This window comes from Stigmatopora nigra, chromosome 3 (genome assembly GCF_051989575.1).
Source record: "Stigmatopora nigra isolate UIUO_SnigA chromosome 3, RoL_Snig_1.1, whole genome shotgun sequence".
NCBI lineage: Eukaryota > Metazoa > Chordata > Actinopteri > Syngnathiformes > Syngnathidae > Stigmatopora > Stigmatopora nigra.
Genome location: NC_135510.1, coordinates 12481476 through 12507418, shown reverse-complemented (window position 1 = coordinate 12507418; position 25943 = coordinate 12481476). Strand labels below are relative to the sequence as shown.

At 34.6% G+C, this 25943-nt stretch overlaps 2 protein-coding genes across 2 annotated transcripts; one reads left to right on the top strand and one right to left on the bottom strand.

Annotated features, from left to right (window-relative positions):
• The first annotated feature begins 634 nt into the window (after positions 1–634).
• Positions 635–6946, top strand: spg7 (SPG7 matrix AAA peptidase subunit, paraplegin). Its single transcript, XM_077713788.1, has 17 exons — positions 635–952; positions 1424–1526; positions 1626–1715; positions 1807–2048; positions 2150–2289; positions 2407–2509; positions 2606–2731; positions 2815–2977; positions 3814–3987; positions 4091–4215; positions 4336–4438; positions 4510–4620; positions 4755–4870; positions 5002–5158; positions 5815–5978; positions 6104–6181; positions 6263–6946. The coding sequence occupies exons 1-17, from the start codon at positions 749–751 to the stop codon at positions 6467–6469; spliced, it is 2406 nt and encodes an 801-aa protein (XP_077569914.1). The 5' UTR covers positions 635–748; the 3' UTR covers positions 6470–6946.
• Positions 6947–10448: 3502 nt separating this feature from the next.
• Positions 10449–24111, bottom strand: cdh15 (cadherin 15, type 1, M-cadherin (myotubule)). Its single transcript, XM_077713453.1, has 15 exons — positions 23824–24111; positions 23664–23723; positions 17615–17767; positions 16779–16934; positions 16232–16376; positions 15968–16149; positions 14841–14969; positions 14547–14729; positions 14063–14307; positions 13847–13983; positions 13199–13429; positions 12852–13091; positions 12505–12653; positions 11963–12154; positions 10449–11209 (listed from the first exon to the last, which is right to left on the bottom strand). Exons 2-15 carry the CDS (start codon positions 23712–23714, stop codon positions 11009–11011), a joined length of 2394 nt encoding a protein of 797 aa, XP_077569579.1. The 5' UTR covers positions 23715–23723; positions 23824–24111; the 3' UTR covers positions 10449–11008.
• Positions 24112–25943: the final 1832 nt, after the last annotated feature.

Genomic DNA, 25943 nt, shown 5'->3' with positions numbered 1-25943 from the left:
CGCTTCCACCAGTCGACAAGAGACGGGTTGTGGGTAGAGAAATTAGATTTCCAATTGGATGGAATGAATTTGCTGTGATTTCATTGGTCAATTCTGATGTCGATCAGAACAATAATAAGAATTTCAGGGTATAAAATTATTCTCCACAATCTACCTGTAAGTGGAAAACATTTCACCACATTTTGACACAAAAGCAATAGATACAAAATATTGTATCTCTTGGAATGGGACCCTTTGACGTCCGAGTGTCTTTTTGTGACACGAGGAAACATCAGCCATAAGTAACTTAATGAAGCGCGCCCCCTGGTGGAGTTGATTAAATAATAATTTAACAGTATTACTCACGGTTATTTGCATAAATAATGGTATAAAAATTTTAAAAAAATAATTCACAACACTATTTTGTGATAATATTATTTTGTAGCAGCAGTGTCATTTGTGCGCGGTAAACGGCGTCTAACCTCTACAATGTTGAACAGTATTAAAAATGAAATAGACCAAATCAAATCATATACATGTATTATCATTTATGGATTACTATTTATTAGCGAAATGTACGATTCAGGGTATGTTGTTTGTAGTACTACTACTTTTTGCAAAGCGTCACTCATACACATTTCCGGGAAGTACGTCACGCAGTTGAATAACATTGCAAACTAGCAAAATGCGACTTGCATATGCTGACAATGACATGTAGTATTTTGAATGTTTATCCAGTTGTTTAAATAGCTCGCTACCAATCAAGGATATGGCGGCGGTGCTGTTAAAGAATCTTAGTCTTTGTACCAACTACGCAAGAAGATTAGCGTGGACATACTCCAAACGAAATGGTCACATATTAGCCTGCAAAACGGCGTCCACTCAGATTGTCAACAATGGGCTCTTAAGAAAGGTGCTTGTTGCAATGTACCAGAGGAGGACTTTTACTGGACAGTCTCGAAAACTAATCCAGGTGAGGATCTGTTGTTTGAATATATAGTCATGTGTAAATTGCCACATTGGAAACAACAACAATAGGTGTTGCGACTGATATGGACTTGGATTGGACGTCTATCACCGCCAATGGTCGCTAATCAGTCAAGGACGTGCCACGCCCACTTTATTTTTATCTATTTATTTTGCCTTGTTGCACATGAACATTTGTGATTGGTTGACTTAAAAAGTGTATTTAAATACAGCTGTCCTAAATTACTCTTTAGTTATTGGTTGTTTTGGTGTTAGTCTTAGAGGAAAAGGTAGTTATTACAGTATTTTTGTCAGGAAATAATCAATGTCTACTTTGATTACAGTGAGATTAGTATTGATTGGTATTACTACTAGTGTGTCAATAATGTCATTATGCCATTCACTGTAATTCTTTCAGTCCTGTAAAAATGAACAGTGATGTATTAAAAAAAATAAGTTGTCAAATCTTCTATTTCAGAGTCTTCTCCACAGACCATTGAGTCCCACACTGTCATGCCTCAGCAGAGACTTAGTCATAAACAACTTGCTTAAAAACCCAGTGGGTTTAGCTAATTTATTAGGTAATCATTTAAAAATTGTATTACCATTTTCAATTTCTACAATTGTAAATTCATTCACATTTGAGCACTATTTGCTTGAAAATGAAATTTACTTTTCAGGGTCAACTAACTTCTTCAGTGCATCCCAATCAAAACAATCAAAAGATAAAGGCAATCAACAAAAAGGAAAAACACCAGAAGAAGATGAAGGTATGAATGAATAGGATTTCCAATTACGACATGCCACTCTATCTTCATTGTGATATTTAAAGTCTAATATCTACACAATTGTCCTTTTCAGAGGAAAAGAAACGTCGTGAGCAGGAAGAGCAGCTGTACCGCGAGCGCTTGCGGACCCTCTTTATCATCGCATTAATCATGAGCATGCTTAATTCTATTAACACCAGCGGTGGTAACATCTCTTGGAATGATTTTCTCAATGAGATGTTGGCTAAGGGCGAAGTGTCCCGCGTTCAAGTTGTCCCCGAAAGTGACATTGTGGAAATCTACCTTCACCCTGGAGCTGTCATCTTTGGCAGGCCGGTATGCATGACACTAATATCAAGAAAGATTCAATTAAATACTTCAGTTTTATGAGTACTCTTTAAAAAAAAAAAAAATCTAATCTTTCTTTCTTTTGGTAGAGGCTTGCACTCATGTTTCGAATGCAGGTGGCCAACATAGACAAATTTGAGGAGAAGCTGAGGGCTGCTGAAGAGGAGCTAAATATTGACATAAAGGACCGGATACCTGTCTCCTATAAACGTACTGGATTCTTTGGAAAGTGAGAAAATTGTTGTGATGTGATGTGTACTAGTGTGACTATTTTTTTTCAAGTGAAAACCGTCCCTTTAAAGTCAAATGTAGTATTTTGTATTGTTATTCTTTGTGTAAATTGCAGCGCAGTATATGCCCTGGGAATGGCAGCGATTGGTGTGGCTATTCTCTGGTACATTTTTCGTCTGGCAGGAATCGGTGGCAGAGAGGGTGGCTTCAGTGCCTTTGTAAGTGGGAAAATGTCAGATTGACAGTTGTCATTGTTCGTTTTTTTGATTCAACTTTTATAATTCTTTGTACTCTGCACACAATCTGTTTGACAGAATCAGCTTAAGATGGCAAAATTCACCATTGTGGATGGAAAGTCAGGAAAAGGTGTCAGCTTTAAAGATGTTGCAGGCTTACATGAAGCAAAAACAGAAGTGAAGGAATTTGTTGACTACCTCAAGGTAAGAAGACGTTACTTTGTATTATTTTGGAACACTATTTGGCAGATGAAGTTGTAACGATGGTGTCATTGTTTTCTATTCAGAATCCAGAAAGGTACCTCCTTCTGGGAGCCAAAGTTCCAAAGGGGGCATTGCTGCTTGGTCCTCCAGGGTGTGGAAAGACTCTGTTGGCAAAAGCTGTTGCCTCCGAAGCCCAGGTACCATTCCTGGCAATGGCCGGCTCGGAATTTGTCGAGGTCATTGGAGGTATGATTCAGTCATAAGCCGATACATATTTTGTAGGTATTGTTGGTTACTGTCTTTCCAAATCTTGTTTTCATACTGGATTTAATGTGTACTTTTCTTTTCCTAAAAATGCAATGATTTATGGATTTCTAACTTTTTAACTCATGCCAATATTCATTAGAAATGTTTTATAGTGTAAAACTTAAGTAAAGAATGGAATTCATTCTTGAGTCAGAGCACTCTGTGCTGGACAAATCTTTTGATCACTTTTTTTTTCTTAAGATGGGGTACTGATTTAGCGTCCTTATAAATCAGGGGTCGGGAACCTTTTTGAAAGAGAGAGAAATAAACAATTCACAATTTCAAATGTTATTCCTTGAGAACCATACTCACAATTTAAAAGTCAAAATACATGAAAATGTGAGCATTTTTGGGGGGGAATTTTCCCACTTTTTAAGAACAAAATGTCTCTGAATTATCTTGACAACATTGTTACGCTGTTGCTAATCAATTAATATCAATGCGTATCAATGAGAGAATGGATAGAGAAGACTCTAATGAAAAAAAAAAATAATGCGACGTTCCAATTGGTCCATTAAGGACTCGGCTCCCTCACCATATTTTAGCTCAGAGCCATATGCACCCATCCAAAGAGCCACATGTGGCTCCCGAGCCATAGGTTCCCTACCCCTGTTATAAATGAACAGTAGTCATTGTCTAGATATCTTCAGAGATACTCACTCGTCCACATTGTGGTTTAACAATTGCTGGTAAACATAGAATGTGGATGAATGTGTATTAAGAAGATTCAGTAAAGCTGCCTGCTAAGATAAAGAGAATTCAAATAATGCACATAGGTCTGGGTGCTGCCAGGGTGAGAAGCCTGTTCAAGGAAGCTCGTGGCCGAGCACCCTGCATTGTCTACATTGATGAGATCGACGCTGTTGGAAAAAAGCGCTCAACTAATATGTCTGGTTTTTCCAATACCGAGGAGGAGCAGACCCTCAACCAGCTTCTGGTTGAAATGGACGGTGCGTTCCAGATGAGGATTTTATACCAATTATTTTGCTTTCAAAATGTATGACCTATATATAGAAGAGAAACTTAGTTTTTTTTTTGGTTTTTGTTTCTTAGGAATGGGATCAACTGACCATGTGATTGTCTTGGCCTCTACAAACAGAGCAGACATTTTAGATAACGCTCTGATGAGACCTGGTAGATTGGACCGCCACATCTTTATCGATCTTCCAACTTTACAGGTTATTTTGTGTGTCATTTTTTAACTCGAATATAGCACCAGCTTAAGATGTCCGGTTTTATATTCATGCAAAATCATCAATGACTTTAAATCTAACAAGTGCAGGTGTTTTGTTTCTCAGGAGAGGATGGAAATCTTTGAGCAGCATCTGAAGATATTAAAGCTTACCCAACCAGCTAACTTCTATTCATTGCGCCTGGCTGAGCTCACTCCTGGCTTTAGTGGTAATGAAATGCATGGTAAATATGGCACATTAATATTATTTTCTATAACGGCCTCTATGTAATGTTTACAGGCGCTGACATTGCTAATATATGTAATGAAGCTGCCTTACATGCTGCCAGAGAGGGCCACAAGTCAATCGACACTTTCAATTTTGAGTATGCAGTGGAGAGATTAATCGCAGGTATAGTACAAAATCATTTGTTTTCTCCATCCATTTAACTGTTACTAGAGTTTTTATCATTACATGCTTATACTTGCTTTCCCACTATTGGAAAGAAATATTGCATGTGATGCTCAGCAAATGTGTGCTTTTAGGAAGTGTGAAGAAGAGTAAGATCCTCTCTAAAGAGGAGCAGAGAGTTGTTGCCTTCCATGAATCGGGCCATGCTTTAGTCGGGTGGTTGCTTGAGCACACAGAAGCTGTCATGAAGGTAGTAACAAAACACATACCTATCATTGATTTGAGTTGAAATATTATTGATTTGCTGTGTAACAGTCACAATGTAACTTACTCGGTCAATGAAGTTCAGAACAAAATCCTCTTTTTTTTTTTCCGGTTCAGGTGTCCATTGCCCCTCGGACAAATGCAGCACTGGGATTTGCCCAGATCTTGCCTCGTGATCAGTACTTGTTCACCCAGGATCAGCTTTTTGAGCGCATGTGCATGGCTTTGGGAGGAAGGGCTGCAGAAGCAATTATCTTTAACAGGGTTACAACAGGTACACGTCCAAGACATTCCTCTGACATGAATTTACTTCCTAGATTTTTTAGCATTTTTTTGAATAGTGCTGTGTGATATGGAAAAAGTCTTCTAGCACAAAGTAGGCCATTTTATTCCACAATTGCCAAGTGCCACATTATATTTATTTTTCTTTAATGACATGATCGTAAATTAGACACAAATTATGACAGGTTTTGAACTGACAATACATAACCTAGTGTATTCTTTCTCTAGATTAATGGCCAGAGTGACCCAAAGTGATATGTAGAGGCTAATTTGAGATGAACTGTCCTTCTGTGACAATAGACTTAACTTAACCTCAACCAGAGCCAACGAATAATGATATTGAGCATCTCTTGCAATTTTTACGAATGACTTTCTTGATATCTATGGTCATAATATGCCAATATCAATAAATAAATCATTTCTAATAATACATTTGGTGTAAATTCAACAAAAAATACCCATTACAAAAAGATTTGAGGGGTGGATGCAAGTTCACATGTTCAAGCAAGAAATGGGGGAGGACGAACCACAAGAAAGAATTGAATGAAATCTAAATTAAATTTGTTGAATTATTCTAATGGCAGATTATGTTTCGATTTAAATTATAATCTTGGTGAAAAGATTGTGTGTGTGTTTTTATGTTCCCAGGAGCCCAGGATGACCTGCGAAAGGTGACCCGCGTAGCCTACTCGATGGTGACAAAGTACGGCATGTGTAATAGCGTAGGCCAGGTTTCATTTCCCGAAACTGAAGATCAAGGTGCTATTGGGCGGAGACCTTTTAGCCAAGGATTGCAGCAACAGATGGACCATGTAGGTTTCTAATAATGTAACATTTGTTTTCTTCTCCCCTTCACATTTGACTTTACACATTTTCTTGACTTTGTGTCATTTGGATGATATTTTGAAATGCCACTCTCACATTGTTATGCTTTCAGGAAGCTAAAATGCTGATTGCCCGTGCATATCGGCATACTGAAAAGCTTCTAATAGACAACAGAGACAAGTTGACACTGGTATGATCTGTCTTTTGTCTTAGTACCATATATTTTCCTTGTTGTTGTCGTATCAGTTTGCTTGCAATTTAATATTTTCAGTTGGCCAATGCACTGTTAGAGCGGGAGGTGGTGAACTACGATGACATAGAGGCTTTGTTGGGTCCTCCTCCCCATGGCCCAAAGAAGATGATTCTTCCTCAAAGCTGGTTGGAGGCTCAGAGAGACAAGCAAGACACAGGTGAAGACGAACCACAGCCACCTTCACGTAAACGCGATGAAGCTGACATGAATCCGGAGTTGGTCTGACCAATTGATTAGACTTACTTTTCAGCTGCTATCTTTTTTTTTTTTTTTTAATGTAATTGTTGAGTAAATACACGCTTGACATATGTGCATAGAATTCTCAGATTATCTCATTGAAAACTGTAATACTTGGTTAAATCAGTTTTGGAGATGAAAGTATTGCTGAAGTTTGCACATAGATGAATTACATTATGTGAATTGCAACTGAAAAGATTTCCTTGGATTGTTTTAGCAACTAGTGAATGTGTTGGGTAACAAGAGAGAAAGGCTTCTTTATGTGTGCTTGAAACTTCAAAAAAACTGTCTAAAACTTTAAAATTTATTTAATTTTAAAGTTATGTATCTCATTTAAGGCTCTATTCTAAAGTGCTATCTATAGGCATTGTTCTACTTTTCTAAAAGAGCCTTTACTGTCTGCTTAAATATTAAGATCTCTATTTTATGGTGTGAAAATAAAATGAGTTACAATGAGTAAAACAATTCTCGCATTTCAATGCTTTTTATGTCTGTCTTTAAGGTCTATTATGCGTCTTTGGGCAATTTAAGTAATACACTATACGACCAAGTGACCATATGACAAAGTTTGTGCGTACCTAGGGTGAGCAAACAACATGCCTTATTTATTTGTTTGACATACTTTTTCCATCCAAACGACCTTAATTCTTCATGGCATATATTTAATTAGGTGCTGGAAGCATTTGTCAGGTAAATTGATCTATGGTGACATAATAGGGTCACACAATTTGATTTAGATTTTTCAGATGGAGGTCCAGAAAGTGAATTTCCTCTTCTTATCCCAAAAATGATCTATTGAATTGAGATCTTCCACTTGAGAAGAGTGAAATAATTTTCTTGTTCAAGAAATCAGTGTTATATATATGACCGTTTTCATTCTATCAGCTCTAGCCATTCTGCCTACTTATCTATTGTCCTGTGCCATCATGAAGTTATTTTTGCCCACTAACTCGCTCAGTGGATGTTTTTCACTATCGTTTTCTGTAAACAGTAATGGAGTCTGTTTGTGAGAATCAGTATATAACTTTAAAAGAAAAAAATCCGTCAAGCCTCTATGGCCAGCATCAACAATCATGCCGCCTTCAAAATGACTTGGAACCACCTTCCTTCCATATTCCCATGGTCATGCTGAACAGCAGAATATCCTATTCTCACATTCTTAATGTATTTAGTTGCTGCCGCTTAAGTTGCTTGAGAGGAGTTACTAATAAAGTGGCTGATGTGTGTAGAATGGAATTTAAAAAATGTGGCTCATTTCTGTCGCTGTACATATGATTGCAATAAGAAACATGAGCTCACTAACTAGCCAGACTTTGACCTATCTATAATCTCATAATTTCTTTTTATTTACCCCATCCATTTTGGAGTGATGTCTATATCGTCGAAATGACAAATTTGAGTGAATGAGAAAATGTGCGAACATATGATAAAATAATTTATTGAAGGTGAACCTGCTGGTTGCTTTTACATAAATGATGCAGAAATAATTGTATAATTGTGTGTGTGCATGTGTGTTTTTATTTCTTAATTTAGCAGTACTTTGTGCTAGAGCTATTGGTGTAATACCTGCTGGAAGGAAGGTTTATGAACGAGGAAAAACATCAGAGCAAATTCATTTTACAAAATTATTTAAAAAACAAAAACAAAGAAACTCAACAAACCCAGTCTATGGATAAATCAAAGCCTTCATGGACTTTAACATATTTACCTTGCAGTATGCAGGGGTACTATTTACCATATATATATATATATATATATATATATATATATATATATATATATATATATATATATATATATATATATATATATATATATATATATATATATATATATATATATATATATATATATATATATATATATATATATATATATATATATATATATATATATATATATATATATATATATATATATATATATATATATATATATATATATATATATATATATATATATATATATATATATATATATATATATATATATATATATATATATATATATATATATATATATATATATATATATATATATATATATATATATATATATATATATATATATATATATATATATATATATATATATATATATATATATATATATATATATATATATATATATATATATATATATATATATATATATATATATATATATATATATATATATATATATATATATATATATATATATATATATATATATATATATATATATATATATATATATATATATATATATATATATATATATATATATATATATATATATATATATATATATATATATATATATATATATATATATATATATATATATATATATATATATATATATATATATATATATATATATATATATATATATATATATATATATATATATATATATATATATATATATATATATATATATATATATATATATATATATATATATATATATATATATATATATATATATATATATATATATATATATATATATATATATATATATATATATATATATATATATATATATATATATATATATATATATATATATATATATATATATATATATATATATATATATATATATATATATATATATATATATATATATATATATATATATATATATATATATATATATATATATATATATATATATATATATATATATATATATATATATATATATATATATATATATATATATATATATATATATATATATATATATATATATATATATATATATATATATATATATATATATATATATATATATATATATATATATATATATATATATATATATATATATATATATATATATATATATATATATATATATATATATATATATATATATATATATATATATATATATATATATATATATATATATATATATAATATATATATATATATATATATATATATATATATATATATATATATATATATATATATATATATATATATATATATATATATATATATATATATATATATATATATATATATATATATATATATATATATATATATATATATATATATATATATATATATATATATATATATATATATATATATATATATATATATATATATATATATATATATATATATATATATATATATATATATATATATATATATATATATATATATATATATATATATATATATATATATATATATATATATATATATATATATATATATATATATATATATATATATATATATATATATATATATATATATATATATATATATATATATATATATATATATATATATATATATATATATATATATATATATATATATATATATATATATATATATATATATATATATATATATATATATATATATATATATATATATATATATATATATATATATATATATATATATATATATATATATATATATATATATATATATATATATATATATATATATATATATATATATATATATATATATATATATATATATATATATATATATATATATATATATATATATATATATATATATATATATATATATATATATATATATATATATATATATATATATATATATATATATATATATATATATATATATATATATATATATATATATATATATATATATATATATATATATATATATATATATATATATATATATATATATATATATATATATATATATATATATATATATATATATATATATATATATATATATATATATATATATATATATATATATATATATATATATATATATATATATATATATATATATATATATATATATATATATATATATATATATATATATATATATATATATATATATATATATATATATATATATATATATATATATATATATATATATATATATATATATATATATATATATATATATATATATATATATATATATATATATATATATATATATTTTAAAATTATAAATGCATCAGTGTACTGCATTAGTATTTTTTTTCCATATCTCTTAACATTGTAATGATTGCCTTTATTAATTTATGAGTTTGATAAATTACAAACTTGTGTCTTCAGATCCTGAATGGAACTATAAAATACATTTAAGCCCCAAGAAAATATGTTCGAGGTCATTACGCATAACCAGAATTCATGCACAAATTGCAGTGGGCTATAAAGCGCACCATTAACTTTTGTAGAGCTAAGCGATTTTAATTGTACCTTATGGTCCCAAAAATATGGTATTTATTTCCTGAGCATCTCTGTAAAGGTTTTAAGAAGTACATTCAGTGTGTTTTACTGTGTAGTTGTATCAAAATATTTACAAATAATTCTTTGGGACTATCTCACGTTTAAGATCAATGGTAAAATATGTCACCTTTTGGCACACAGTGATGGAAAAATAATATCTATAATACCTGTCTGGTGAAACACTCAAAAGCCCAGTGTTTTGTTTTTGTTTTGTTGATGGTATTGAATCACTAAAATCCTCTCTCTAAAGATCAACTTCCCACTTAACGCGGGTCATACATGCTTGCCAGTTTCTGAAAGCGTGGGCCCCAGTTGTTGAGATAGTCATAGTCCTGGTCTTCATCCGAGCTACCAGACGCAATGGAGCTGAGGCTACCTGCCACCGAGCCTTCTCCCTCATAGTCATAGATCAAGGCTGTGTCAAAAGGGGGCATGTTAGGATCCTTATCTGCAGCCTCCAGACCCTGAGAGTAGAAATATAAAATTAAGAAAAGGCAGGAATCCAAACCTATTTTGATGAAAAACTACACTTGACAAACTTAAATAGTAGTAGTACTAGTAGTACTGTTACTGTTGTAAACTGTACTGTTTACACAACATTGTATGTCCTGTTTGTGGGACATAAAAATTCAAGGCATCTATTTAATACCCACTCATCTGTCTATCCATTACCAATTATCTTGACTGACTTTTCTACTGGGCGCTAAACATTCAAAATAATATTTGTTTTGTAACTTTAAACTGTATTTAGGACCCAAATGAGTTAAAAAAAAACATATATATGTGTATATATATATATATATATATATATATATATATATATATATATATATATATATATATATATATATATATATATATATATATATATATATATATATATATATATATATATATATATATATATATATATATATATATATATATATATATATATATATATATATATATATATATATATATATATATATATATATATATATATATATATATATATATATATATATATATATATATATATATATATATATATATATATATATATATATATATATATATATATATATATATATATATATATATATATATATATACATACATACATACATATATGTTTTTACATTTTTGGTTTTTTCGCCCATACACATGTAAAACATGCACATGAATAACAATTATTGGTTTTTGGTAGGGTCTACAGAAGTTTCGAAGTGTCTTACATCACTGATGTATTCCTCAATATCAGTGGGATCTGCTGGCGGTCTTCGAGGGTAGGTGGGAGAAGGCAGATTATGTGGCGCATCTTTCCTAATAGGCTGCCTGCCTCTAGGAGCACCAGAGACTGGGTAATATGGCATTGGGGTCAAGGGCACATCCAAAGGATTCCACAGCAGGTCAATGTTAAATGCGTTCTGCAAGGACAGTGATTGGTAACAAAGTAAATTGGTTTACTGTATAAGCAACCCTTGCTTAGATGCCCATACTCTTTTTTTTAAACACTGTAGGTCCTTCTCATCTTCATGACCATTACTATCTTCATTGTACTAATTATCACCACAACTGTTTTTTTTCCTTGCAAAGTGGAACATGAGGTAACAGTTTTTGTCATCCTAATCAACCAAGTTACATGAATTATGAGACACTTTCAGGTCTTTGTAAATATATTAGAACATACTAACAAGGTTTGATGGAATTATCTTTGTGAAATGAATCCACAAATTGTGTCACCATTGATTGAGAACAATGGATTAGAAAGACTCACCTCATCTTCCTCACCCCCTCCTTGTTCATTGTAATTCAGAACATTGTCCCGGATGTCATCTTCTGATTCCCCATGAAGCAGCCCAGATCCTTTTTTTATATTATGGCGTCTACCACAGGCTCTTATCACCGCAGCTAAGAAGAGCAATACTGCAAGACAACACCTTTATGTTGGTTGTGGACGTATGAATTAAACTTTATATTCCAAGGCATAAAGTACAACCCTTACAAGCTACCGCCATTTGTCTTTTGATACGAGGAACCACTACAGTAGACTTAATTCCATCCTTTTAAAGTATTGACAGAATTTAGTAATACAAGAAATGACATTTTCAAAGCGTTACTTACATACGAGGAGGCCAATACTGGCCATGATGATAATAAGAGCAATTAGGCTTATCCCCATACTGGTGCCAAATACTGCCCCAACCTCAGATTTACAGTCACTGAACGAGTCACAGGGACACACTGTAACGTTAATGTCCGCGTAAGAGCTGAGGGTTGGATTTCCAGAGTCGGACACCAAAATTGTGACGGGATATTCTCCTTCCTCCAGATCTACAAGAGGCTGTAAAATTGCGTGGGAGTCTGAAGTAAGAAAGGACACACAAATGGAAAAAGGTCAGATCAATTTAACCATGGTCGTTCAATTGTCATTGCTATTCCACATTCTTCCATTCCACCACCCTACCTACCATTTACTCGAGTGACAGTCCAGTTGAGTGACACCTCCTCCAATATTTCAAAGAAGAATGGCGCAGCGTGTGGAGGAAGGTCGCCATCTTCAGCGGTCAGTACCAACCCGGTACCCACCCTTCGTGCATTGCTACACACAGTGCCAATCCGTGGACGGAGTTCGGGGGGAAAGTCATTGGTCTCCTTAAGTGTGATAGCCACATTGGCAGTGGTTGACACGCCATCATTGTCTGTCCAGTTAAATAAATCATAAGTGTTACATATGTTAACAACAGAATGTAATTATTGGTAGTTTATTCTGTCATTCATTTTCTTCACTGCTTATCCTCACAAGGATCATAGGGGGTGCTGGACACTCCCCAATGGGGAGATGGACAAGTCAAAGTCAAAAGCCTTTATTGTCATTATACAACAGCTGCGTATAACGAAATTAGTGGTGCTACCCCATAAAGTGCGTGTTTCAATAAAAACATAAATAAGTTTCAATATTGCACAGAAAACGTTTGCCTCACAGATGTTCGCAAATAACAATAAAACTAATCTAATATTTCAATTGTTTATTTTAGATCTGGTGGTTTCCCACCATATGGAGGAGTAACAGTGAGGTAAAACGATGAAATGACATACACTTTAAACACAATTCTGACCTGTAACTTTGACCGTAGCAACATAGATCTTGTTTTGAACATAATGTGATCGCATGTTGAAGGTTCTCTTTGCGGTAATGTCTCCTGTATGTCGGTTGATGTCCAGCCACCTTTCAGGATCTCTACTTATCTCATATCTGCAGCACAAAGAGCAAATGAACTACCCTCAATGTCCTAAATGAATAAAATGAGACAATAACAATGATGTTTTTGTACCTCAAATCTGAATTATCAGGGTCAAATGCAATGTTGCTCTTCAAAAGTGTTCCAGGAGCTATAGACTCAGGCACAACAATACGTATTGGATCTTCCCTAAAACGTGGAGCTTCATTCTCATTGACAACTGTGATTACCACGACGGCACTGCTCACTGGCAAGTTAGGAGCCTTGTCACTCAGTGGATTTACATTTTCCACTGTCAGGTACAGAATGTGTTCATTCTGCGTTTCATAATCCAGAGGCTGAAAATCAAAGAATATTTCACCTATTAATTCCATTTGAGAGTGCATGTGTCTTTTGTGTTCACGTGGTGAAGCAAAAACTGAAAAACTGTGCATTTGTGTGTGGCTCCCACCAAGAGAACATAAAGAATACACTCTAATGTGAATATTGTATCTCTGTCAAGCCCAAACTATTTGTGAATATTGCAAAACTTGCATCCATCCCTTTCCTCATTCAAACCCCGTGGAATTAAATTTACCTTCACCACCATTAAAATGCCTTGGTTGGTGACACTGTCTGTTGAAACAGCAAACCTCCTGTAAGGGTCGTTTGAGATCAAATATGTTGCCTCCCAGTTTCCTGTTCCACGATCATCGCTGTCTGTCACATTGACGCGACCAATCTCATAGTTAATTCTGTTCTCCACTGCTGTCATGCTGTACTAAAAGGGTGGCACAGAAAAAGCAAAGTTCATAAAAAATCATTGTTTTCATTGTTTTATCACATGCACGATTGACCTTTTGTGTCATCTAACTTATCTGTTGAGGCTTACCATGGTAGGGTTGAATTGTGGTGCATGATTGTTGATGTCAGATATATGAATAATGGCAGCACCTTCACTCGTCAGCCCCATACCACCCATATCAGCAACCTTTAGCGTCAACCTGAAGGATTGCACCACCTATAAAAAAAAGGACAATCATCCAACTGGAACAATCATTTTAAAAACACCGTGCTGTGTGTCTTAATTCATTTAGGTGAAGACTAAGGTCATGTAATGTAAGGTTTAAGTCTAAGGTTTGAACTCACTGGTATAAGAGGTTACATATTTGCTTTAGCAATGCCCTGACAATTTGGTGACTTCCAGTTTGCATTTAATTACTAGCTATTGGTGGTCTAAAAGAAAGTTTATGGGTCTGATTGTAGTGGATAGGCAGACAGAATGATGAATTCAGCAGATATGTTATATTTTATGAATATGTCAACAGTATTCATTGAAGCCTCTGACTCTTTTTGGAAATTAATTAAGTAAATGTATGTCATGTTTGTTGCAATATATTGTACCAGTATAATTTCTATACACTTTAACGTTATGGATGATGTGGCACGGAAATGCACCTTGCCATCAAGCAAAAACTGTGAAAACACACATACAAGGTAAATGTGGTGGAATTTGGAGAAAATGGTCCATGACAAGGCCCCATCATGCAAAGATGTGTCAATGGCAATTAGGGAAAGTTGGACCTAGATTTATGAAGAGCATTGTGTCATTTAACTTCAAAAGCCAACCTCTTATGAAAACCAGAAGTGAGGCAATGAAGTGTAAGTTTTGAATTTGCTTGATCATTCCATATTTTTTATCCTCAGAATGGAGCGATTCCATATGTTCTTCCTCTGCTTCGTCTGCTAAAGTAATTGTTACTAGCAACCAGGTTCTCCTAATTCATTTTTTTTTTTGCTTTTCTCGATGCTATAAAGTTGCTATTTGAAATGAATATTGTGTGAAATATGTCTTGATATAGTTTGCTTTTTTCTACACCATTTAACAATGGTAATCATACACCAAGACTGGTGATTTTTTTTTTTTGCCAAGGGTTATATATCCAGAATCTTACATAACAGTTAAGAGGATGAGGAATTCTATATTTTGAGTTGACTTGAGTTTTTGGGGTATCTTACCTCTCTGTCAAAGCCAACATCCCTTGTGTAAATAGTTCCTGTCTCATTGTTGATGCCAAACATTGTCTTGGTAACAGCATTGGCTGGAATGCTCTCTTGTCCAATGATAGAATAACTTAGAAAAGCATTTTCTGTCATAGGGTCATCGGCATCTACAGCTGACACTGACATTACTGATGTACCTGTTCAAAAAAAGGTCACATTTTAAAATGGTTCATTTATGTGACTCTCTGACTTGATCATGACTTTTGTAGGGGAATTCACCTGGGATGGAAAACTCCGCAACAGCACCAGTGAATTGTTTTTGGGCAAAGGCAGGTCTGTTGTCATTCTGGTCCAGCACTACAATTTCTATGGTGGTAGGGTTCTCCAGTCTTTGTCCACTGGGTGAGAGCGCAAAGGCTTTCAACTACACACACATACACACACACACACACACAAACACAGATTGACATGATTTTTTTTTCTCTCCATATTTGTGTTACTTTTCTGGGAAAAAAACATGTAGTATTGAACATGCAGTTTTAGCTATTTATAGTAATGATGTTTAGTCAGACATGAGCAGTCACATCACAGCCATCTTGTCTAAAACATTCTGATGCAGCTCCCTTGATAACCGTAAAGGCCTTAAGACGCTGACCTATGTTGGTCAACCCTGAACCACATTTGTCATTAGGTAACATAATACGGAGAAGCTATGCTTTGGATGGTATTTTAAGACTCAATAAAAAGACATGAGTGAACTACACTTTTGTGTTTTTACTACTACAGTTTTTTTCACTTCATATCACAGCAATAAATAATTTCCTACCGTGAAGGTGTTGTATTTCTCTCTGTCCAGTGGACGCTTGCTTCTGATGATTCCTGTTTTGTCATCAATTTCAAAGAAATTTTTGGGTGCCTGATCCACGCCTGGACCCTCTAGTTTGTAGATCACCTCCCCTTTGAAGATTTTGTCTGACTTAATCTAAATGGAGAGGAGAAATCATGTTGGAGGTCTTTGCAAACTCAAATAAAATCCATGTGTGAGTTTGTCTTTATTGGGTGTTGGGAAAGGCAGTCGGTTTAAGGGGGTTGAATCAAGAGGGGTCTTTTACTTGAGATTGACCAACTTGAACCAGGATAGAAGGTGAGTCATGTTCTATTATGTGTTTTACATGGGTTAGCTTTTATTTCAGATTCATTCATTTTAACTTGGAGTATCAATTTTAAAATAAAAGAGTGAACATACTAATCATGAGGAAAAAGGAAACATTGGAAATACTCCAAGTTGAAATGAATGAATCTGAAATAACCTATGTATAACACATAATATAACATATATAATATGAATGAACATAGTAACTAATATAGAAATAAAAAAAAGTCACGCCCTGGCAAGATAAATTCTAAAATATTGCACAATCTAGGATATTCCACATTGTTATAGGACACCCCGAATGTGGAATATCTTAGATTGTGCAATATTTTAGAATGTATCTTGCCAGGGCGTGACTTTTTATATTTTTAGTATTAGTTATTTATGTTTTTTACTGGGAAAACACACTTTGTGGAGTAGCACCACCAATTTTGTTATACGCATGAAAATAAAGGCTTTTGAATTTGAATTCAAATTTTTTTCCCCCTTTTTAATTATCCAAATGTTACCTGAACCAGGTTTTCTGGGACCTGCTTGCTGTTTTCCAGAACTCTGATTGGAGGAATGATCCAGTCCCTCTTCACCCTGATCACCACTCCCGTGTCTTTAGTCCTCCAAGGGTGAATAACTTGAATATTTCTGGGTTGCTCTGAACTCCAAACCTGCACAAAGCAACACGCATATGTCACAATTGTAGCGAGGGCATGGATATTTGAAACCAATTCAAGAAACAAGGCTGTATGACTGATGGGAAATGTTTTGCATGGTAGAATGCAGAAGTGTTTGAGCGTCAAAGCGTCAGGTTTCACTCACTAAACTACAACGTTGTCACTATCCTTTGAACTTGCTGTAAAATGAATTTCCGAGTGAGGAAATGCAAGGAGGCATCATGCAAGCCTTTCATTCTCTGGATTGCTGTAATGTCCACACTCACACACAATGAATCTCTTCCCACACACCAGCAGCTGTCTACTTTGGATTTAGATTTCGTGCTTCCCCAGTGGCACACTCACAAATTCCCCCTTTATTTTACACTCTGCACCTGACTGGGAATTTGGGGTCACCTTATGAATCCTCTGGAATTCATCAGACACGCTAACATGAACACTTTCTCACGCATACACACACAAGATGTCTCTCGTGAATATACACATAACACCCACTCACATATGATCATCCGTTCACCGTACAGTGTTTCTCTGGTCTCTGCGGGAAATTACTGTATCCAACGTGACTTGACATATGTTTAACCGTTCAAACTTCCTCCTCAGTGCCAATTCTTTTGCAAAAAAAAATCTAGTTTCCGCCTTAAAATAGTACCTTGGCTATACTTACAAGCCAAACAAACCCATAACAATATATTTCATGCTCACAGGGACAAATAAATCCCAGTTCTTACATTTAAACACATCTGTTAACTGCATGTCTTTGTAACAACTGGTCACACATAATCAAAAAGCTACTTCAGACAATCAGAAGCTCGAAAAAATGGGGACTTTTCTGTCAAAAACACCGTTTCTCCCATTTCTGTCAAGCAAAACAGATTCATGAAGACAGCTGTTTAGAAAACTTCATGGAAATGTTGTAATAAATGTCCTTGCAAAAGTCTTGGGTCAGTCTGACCGTATAAAAATGACCAAAGAGGGTCAGTCACAGAGCGTATCAACATCGAACCATTTACAGTAAAATCCGCACCAATGGATAATATTATATTCTCAATAAAACTGGAGTACTCAGTAAACCCACGTAAGGCAAAGTAGTAATCATATACAAGTAATATGTTTTTAGTTTTTCACGTGGCATCAATATTACCTTTCATTCTTGCCACTTTCCAGTTTTGACTTTGATTTCAAATAGTTTTTTGACTCAAACTAGTGATCAAATAACCCAATTACCTGATTTTTAATGTGCCCAAGACAAATAAAAGTGATGGCTGGCATCCTTTGGCCATGTTAGGAGGCATACTAATATTAGACACATCCATACAATTCATCCTGTCTATTTATGGCCATTGTCATCGACACTCGGAGATGCAAGTTTACACACGCATTCCTGAAGTGCTTACCATCCACACAAATCCATCCCAAACACCATCTGCAGCAAGCCAATACTAAATCCCTCAACTCTCCGATGACAGAGCATACCATCTTTATTGTTATTGCACAAAGTCACAGCTTATAAATGATTAATGAGTGTTTTTGGGTAACCTTTGTAGAAATTGTAGAAACACATGAAAACTAATGCAAAATCCAACATTAGTAATAATAGTGTACAATATCAACAAAATCGACTACTTATCAAGCAACAGAATAAAAATGTAACACTACTTGAATGAAAATGTCCCTAAAAATGAAATAATCTTGAGTCAAGTAAGTCAAATGAAACAATGTGACACTTTTTCTTTGCTTCAATGTAAGACAGAGAGAAACCTGCTGTTTCACTCATTTTTCTAACCTCAATAATTATTCTCTTTCCCCAGCAATATGGCTTTTAGATGACTGTTATTGTGATATTTTGCTTTCAGATCCCTCCCCTTTTGAAGTAAATGTTCTTCCAGATCAGTATGCAGTAGCAGCAAAGTGTCATGTTACCAATTAGACGAACGGGTGCCCTTTGTCAATGGCTAAGTGATGACACCACACACCATGAAACTGTTTTGGAAGCTTTTCCCAGGTACTTTTACAACTTGGCCTTTGACTCTGGGTCCTCCTATATGTTCAAACAGCTTGTTTGGAAATGATATTCCCCAAAGCCAGGCCTTATTAAGTGGTCTTAGTGTTGACATGCTTTTTGGGGGAATGTGAGGAGGGCACGACTTTCTCGGACCACAAGAATACAAGTGAAGAGTAGAAACTAAATATTGCAGCGGCCAGTCAAGGATATATTTACTCACTTCTGGTACAAAGCTACTTACTGCCCTAAAAGACGATAATGGCTCTTGATCATATCATGTACATTCATTCATTCGTTCATTTTCCATACCACTTATCCGCACAAAGGTCGCCATGGGTGCTGGAGAAAATCCCAGCCAGTTATGGGCATCAGGGAGCAGTCACCCCGAATTGCTGGCCAGCCAATCGCAGGGCACAAGGAGACAGACAACCATTCACGCTCACACTCACACATAGTGGCAATTTAGAGAGTTCAACCAGATTACCCTGCATGTTTTTGGGTTGTCGGAGGAAAACAAAGTACCTGGAGAAAAACCATGCAAGGCCAGGAAGACCATGGAAACTCTACACAGGAAGGCCTAAACCCGGGATTAAACCCTCGATCTCTGAACTGTGAGGCCAACGCAGTAACCACTCGAACACCGGGCGTTTACCTCATACATTTTTACTCTTGAATACATGGAGTATAATGACCACATAGATTTTAAACAATTGATTTCCAATTATAAAAAAAAGAAATGGACATTTTCTAGATTAATCCTCACTTGATTAAAACATACTTGAACAAATAATAAACAAGCCAGGTCAAGCAGGTTATATTTAGCATGGCTGGGGAAAAACAATCCAGCCCTCACTTGTATTAATGTATATTAGAAGTGCACCAGTTGAACTGTCAAGTGTCACTGTTTCTGCAGCTTAGCAATACTATGAAGCGTCTTTGAGCAAAAGCCTGAAGGTCACACAGGTGGCCGTGGGTCATTTCTGGATGACTCCTTAGATATGCATGTGCACACCAACACACAAAATTGAAGCACAAATTGACTGCATGGCATGAATGCACTATTTTTGGCACTGCAACAAGTGTCAGAGTGGATGTCAACACTGAACAAATGCTGAACAATATTTAAAGAATAAGATGTACATACACTCATGAAACAGCCATACAAAGAGTGTGCATAGCGCCTTTAAGCATTACGTTGAAAATAATTTATTTTGGTGTAAAAGTTAATTTGCCTAACTTCAGTGCGGGTTGGTGCGGGCTCAATTCCTGCTAGTGGCGGTATGATTGGGAATGTGGATGGTCATTTGCCTCTTTATGTGCCCTAGGAATGACTGGCGACCAGTCTAGGGTGTAGTCTGCCTTTCACCCGAAGACAGGTGGGTTAGGTTTCCAGCACCCCCGCAATCCTTTCTAGGATGGATTGTATGGAATATGAGAGAATGAATGAACGAGTAATTGCTTTATGAGTCATTTTTGACGCAGTGGTTCCATTACCTGACTTCAGTTTCTAGTAATAGGGTGAATTATGCAAACTTAATATGTGACCAATAATTTACTGATTGACCAGCGCAGAATCCTTAAATCAGCTTGGATAGGCTTTGTCTTCCAGCTAAAATGATCCTAACTGCTATAGAAATGAATGGAAAATGATGACTTGTTATAGAGTAGTACATTAATCCTCCTCAAATAGAACATTTGTCTTGATATAGTCTCCTTTACGGAATCCATTGTTAGGCATCCATTCTGATGCTGACACTTTGTTTTCACAATTTAAAATACTGGCACAATTTGGCAGTTTATTTTCTGTTTTCAGAATGGTGTTTTCCCCTCAGGCTTGAAACCCTTTGACTGATTGTTTCCGATGAATGAGAGCTATGTGCCAGCTGGCTGTCGCTATACGCACTCTTAATTTGTACCCGATTTCATGGTCCAGAAGCGGCCCACTCCTCTTTCCGCAAGGGGGATTACAGAGCGGGACAAATAGCATCACGTATGCATCTGGGAACAGCTGTGACTTCTGCCCGTTGCTCCCCAAACACCCACCAGCCAGTCTCAACACCACTCAGAGTAAAACAGCCGGCATTAAAAAAAAAAAGAGGGACTGCATTGAAGCATAACTAAATGATATCAGGTAACATTTAAAACTACTTTAACTGCATTGAGGCATTTTTTTTCTCTTTTTCTTTTCTTTTTTTATTTGATGTCAAGTAAGAATGGTTTAGCATGTGGCAGAAAGTCCCTTTCCTTGAGATGTAAGAACCAATCCAGTACCCCACACTTGATGATTTCCAGTCATGTTTGCACTTTATTTAAACAAAAATGACTGTTTTGGTGGTGGTGACACTTTGAGCAGCACTATTTGAGATTGCTTCAAGTGTTTTGAAGCATTTATCAACATTATTTACTTTTTCAACCAGACGGGTGGAGCAGCAACAGGTGTCAGTAATCATCAAGCTATGTGGAAATATTGTCTTCATCAGTTTACTGTCAGTTCTCGTGTCATTGCTTGTTTTTGTTGCCTGATCTTCTTGTTTTTGCTTTCGGACCACGTCTCCTATTCTACCTCTCTTACGAACCTCACGGCTCTCAACTTCCATACTTCTGTCACCTTCGCCAACAAATTAATAAAGACTTATCGTCACCGTCAGACTTGTCACTCTTGATTTGGCGCCCTCGTCCACGATTTTAACTATTACACTTAGTAGTTACTCTTATAGTATTGAGCGTGAACAAATTCCAATGTTCTGTAGAAATATTCATTCATTTATCTTTTGAACTGCTTATCCTCACAAAGGTCAAGGGGGAGTGCTGGAGCCTATACCAGCTAACTATGGGGACCAGGTAGGGGACATCCTGAATAGGTGGCCAGCCAATCACAGGACACAAGGAGACGGACGACCATTCACACTCAAACTCTTACCTTAGGGCAATTTAAAGTGTTCAACCAGCCTACTCTGCATATTTTGGGATGTGGGAGGAAACCGGAGTACCTAGAGAAAACCCACACAAGCTCAGGGAGAACATGTAATCTCCACCCTGTGAGGACCGACCTGGGATCGAACCCACACCCCCAGAACTGTGAAACCAATGCGCTAACCACTTTGCTTCTGCAGGAATATTACAGAGAAATTAAGATAACTATTGTATGACATTAGCAATAGATGTAGATCTTTAGCACACGCAAACTTTGTAAGTTTTCCATGGAAGCAAACTGATTTTAAATGTTACAGTTGTTTATACCCAGATGGAGCAGGATAGACCATTTTGAAAAATCTTTTCTATCATCTTACTGGAGGAAAACTCACTCACTAAAGCAACCTGGGCTGCATTACTTTTACAAACACATAGAAAGATTAATGGTGGCTGGAGGTGCTATTGGTAATATGTCAGTTTACATTCTCATCCATTTTCTTAATGGTGTCTACTGACAGATGCTACAAATGATGCCCTGAGTACATGCCCACATCTGGAGTCATCCTCTTCCCAACTGAGGTAAAAATGTTTACATCAACTTCAGGCTATAATTGCGCACCGGGTTGTGTGTGTATGTGTTAAAAGATGCAAAGTCCCGGCAGACATCACTCAGATAAGAATATATAAACTGTATGACTGGCTAAGCCGGATCAGCTAAAGGCCAGTGCAAATAACCAAAATCAGGAAAACTTTAATTCTTAACCATGACTTCTAAATGGTAAAGCAGAATCTTAAAGCAGACAGTAGTTGATTGAAACTACGACTATTCCATACAAATACGTGATCTTCATAAGATAGTATGTATAAAACCCCTGAGGAAATGACTAGATTTGGCAAATTTCAAGAAAACTGTATATTGATTTAAAACTGAAGTGCCGACATGTAGCCCAATAAATGAAAATATTCTCTTACCTGACAAATCACAGCGGCCAGGACACAAGATATCAACATCCCCACAGCCATCTTCAGCACCTAAAGTCAGAAGATCAGCGTCAAACAGACCTCCTCTGAGAACAACTTGGCTTCGGAGCAAATCCGTACAATTGCCACACTTGGCAACCCAAAAACCTACCTTACTTCTCTCCTAACATTCGCCGTCTCTCCCTCTTTCCTTCTGTTCGCGTCCGGCCCTGAGAGCTCCTCCCTGCCCATAGCCTCTGTCGCAGGGTAGGGGTTAGAATTTCAGTGCTGGCCCTCCCATGTACCCCAGCACATGTGCTGTCACTCACAGCACTGGCAACCAGCAGAAGGATGAAGCACAAAGTAGGCAGCTGTTTGTGGGGTAGACACAAATATTTTACCAGACAACAAATTGAGTAAGACTTGCTTTCTCACTACTAAACAAAAGAACCTTATGGTAAGAAAAATCTTGGGAAAAAATGATTTTATGAGCTTTATTGAGGGGCTTTTTGCTTTTTGACAACCGAGCCACTGTCCTCTGTCACGGTTCTTCTCGTTGAAGTAGGGTTACAGTTAACATAAGGAGAAATTGGGGGCTCTGTTTCATGCTTATTAGGGACTACAGACACTTTGAAATGTCGCTAAGCGTGAAAGGTCCAACTAAAGAAAACCAAATTTATGTGTATGCACATCAATATGTCAAAAAGCGACACATCAAATCAACATCATGAAAATGTTAATGTGAAATTAATTGTAGAATGTAACTGGAAATATGAGGTCATGCTTTTTTCTTTCATTTGCAAAGCAAAATAAGTCATTGGAGAAAATATTTTGGATTGAACTCACAGTAAATGTTCTCAAATTAATTTTAGTCTTAACAAAGGAAATTTAGAACAAGCAATTCGAAATGTTTTGGATGTTTATATTAACTGGAGTCTTTTACATTAAGATTTAACATTGTGACAAAGTTATTTCAGAATGAAATATATACATTTTTAATGGATTTTTTTAAACTCCACAGCCCTCTATATGACTAGAAAGACATGTTTAGTGTAGAATGTCAACTTGCGTTCTGATAAATCACGTCTGGCCTCTCCAAACTCAAACAAATTGACCATCCAAATAAAACCCGGGGACTCATCAATCCGCACTAATGCTTACATAAAACACTATGTCAAAAAGCCTCCTTTTGAAAGTAAATAGAGCAGTAAGCTAATTGGATGTGTTGGCTGGATGAGGGTGTGTATACTACATGTGTGAGTTATAAAGGGTTCATTTTAACACCACCTGTCGCTGTCATTTTAGAAGCTCACAGTTGGCAGGAGTCACATTTATGTTTCTCTTTCTTCCCCGCCTAACAGCACACACTCATCATTGACAACAGGCTCATACCTCACAACTTGTGTGTGTGTGTGTGTGTGTGTGTGGTGTGTGTGTCCAATGCAGACAATAATCAGCGCTTCAAGAGTGAAGCCAACAGGCTGCCAACATCAGAGATGTGTCACATGAGCTAAGCTCTTGCATTCCTTTAAGATGGACCAAGCCTAAATTGATGCTTAAGTTTGAAAGGGGGGCCAATAAGGGTCCAAAGTTATCTCCTCTGAGACACAGAGATGATGTTCTGCTCCTCAATCTATTTGGATTCGCTCTGGGACACAAAACACGACATTAATGAAGAAACTGACTGGAAATTCTAATTGAAACCAAGTAGTTAAACTAATCCAGGTACTGGCCTGATTTTTATGGCTACTTTCGGAATTTAATGAGCTAAAGTATTCTACAAGTTCGCAAAATGATGCCTTAAAGTTAATGATGTAGCAGAGCACTAGTGTATTGCCGTGTAGTTTGCAATGGTGTACAATTACAATGAATCATACTGAGAACCATTTCAAACTTTGCGCTTTCCACATCGGTGGTCAATATAAATGACAATTACAAACAAAAATAATTACTACAGTAAATCCCTTATACCAGTTTCAATATAAAAAAAAAGATGTGCCCACCGCTTACGGGGGTGCTGGAGACTGTCCCAGCCAACTGTAAACATTAAGCGTGAGGCGCTTACTTTTTAAAGTTTGCTGGGATAGTCTCCAGCACCTCATGTAAGCCTTGTTAGGAATGGAAAGCTAATTAATGAATAGGCTTGGGCAAAGATTACTATTGACTGTAGTTGTGTAGAACAAGGGGTTATGGTGAGGGTCTTCTTTTTGTATTTTTTATATTTTTATAGTTTTTTTTAACATATGCTGACAGAACCTGTGATGTATAAATAATGCATCTTGATGGACATTA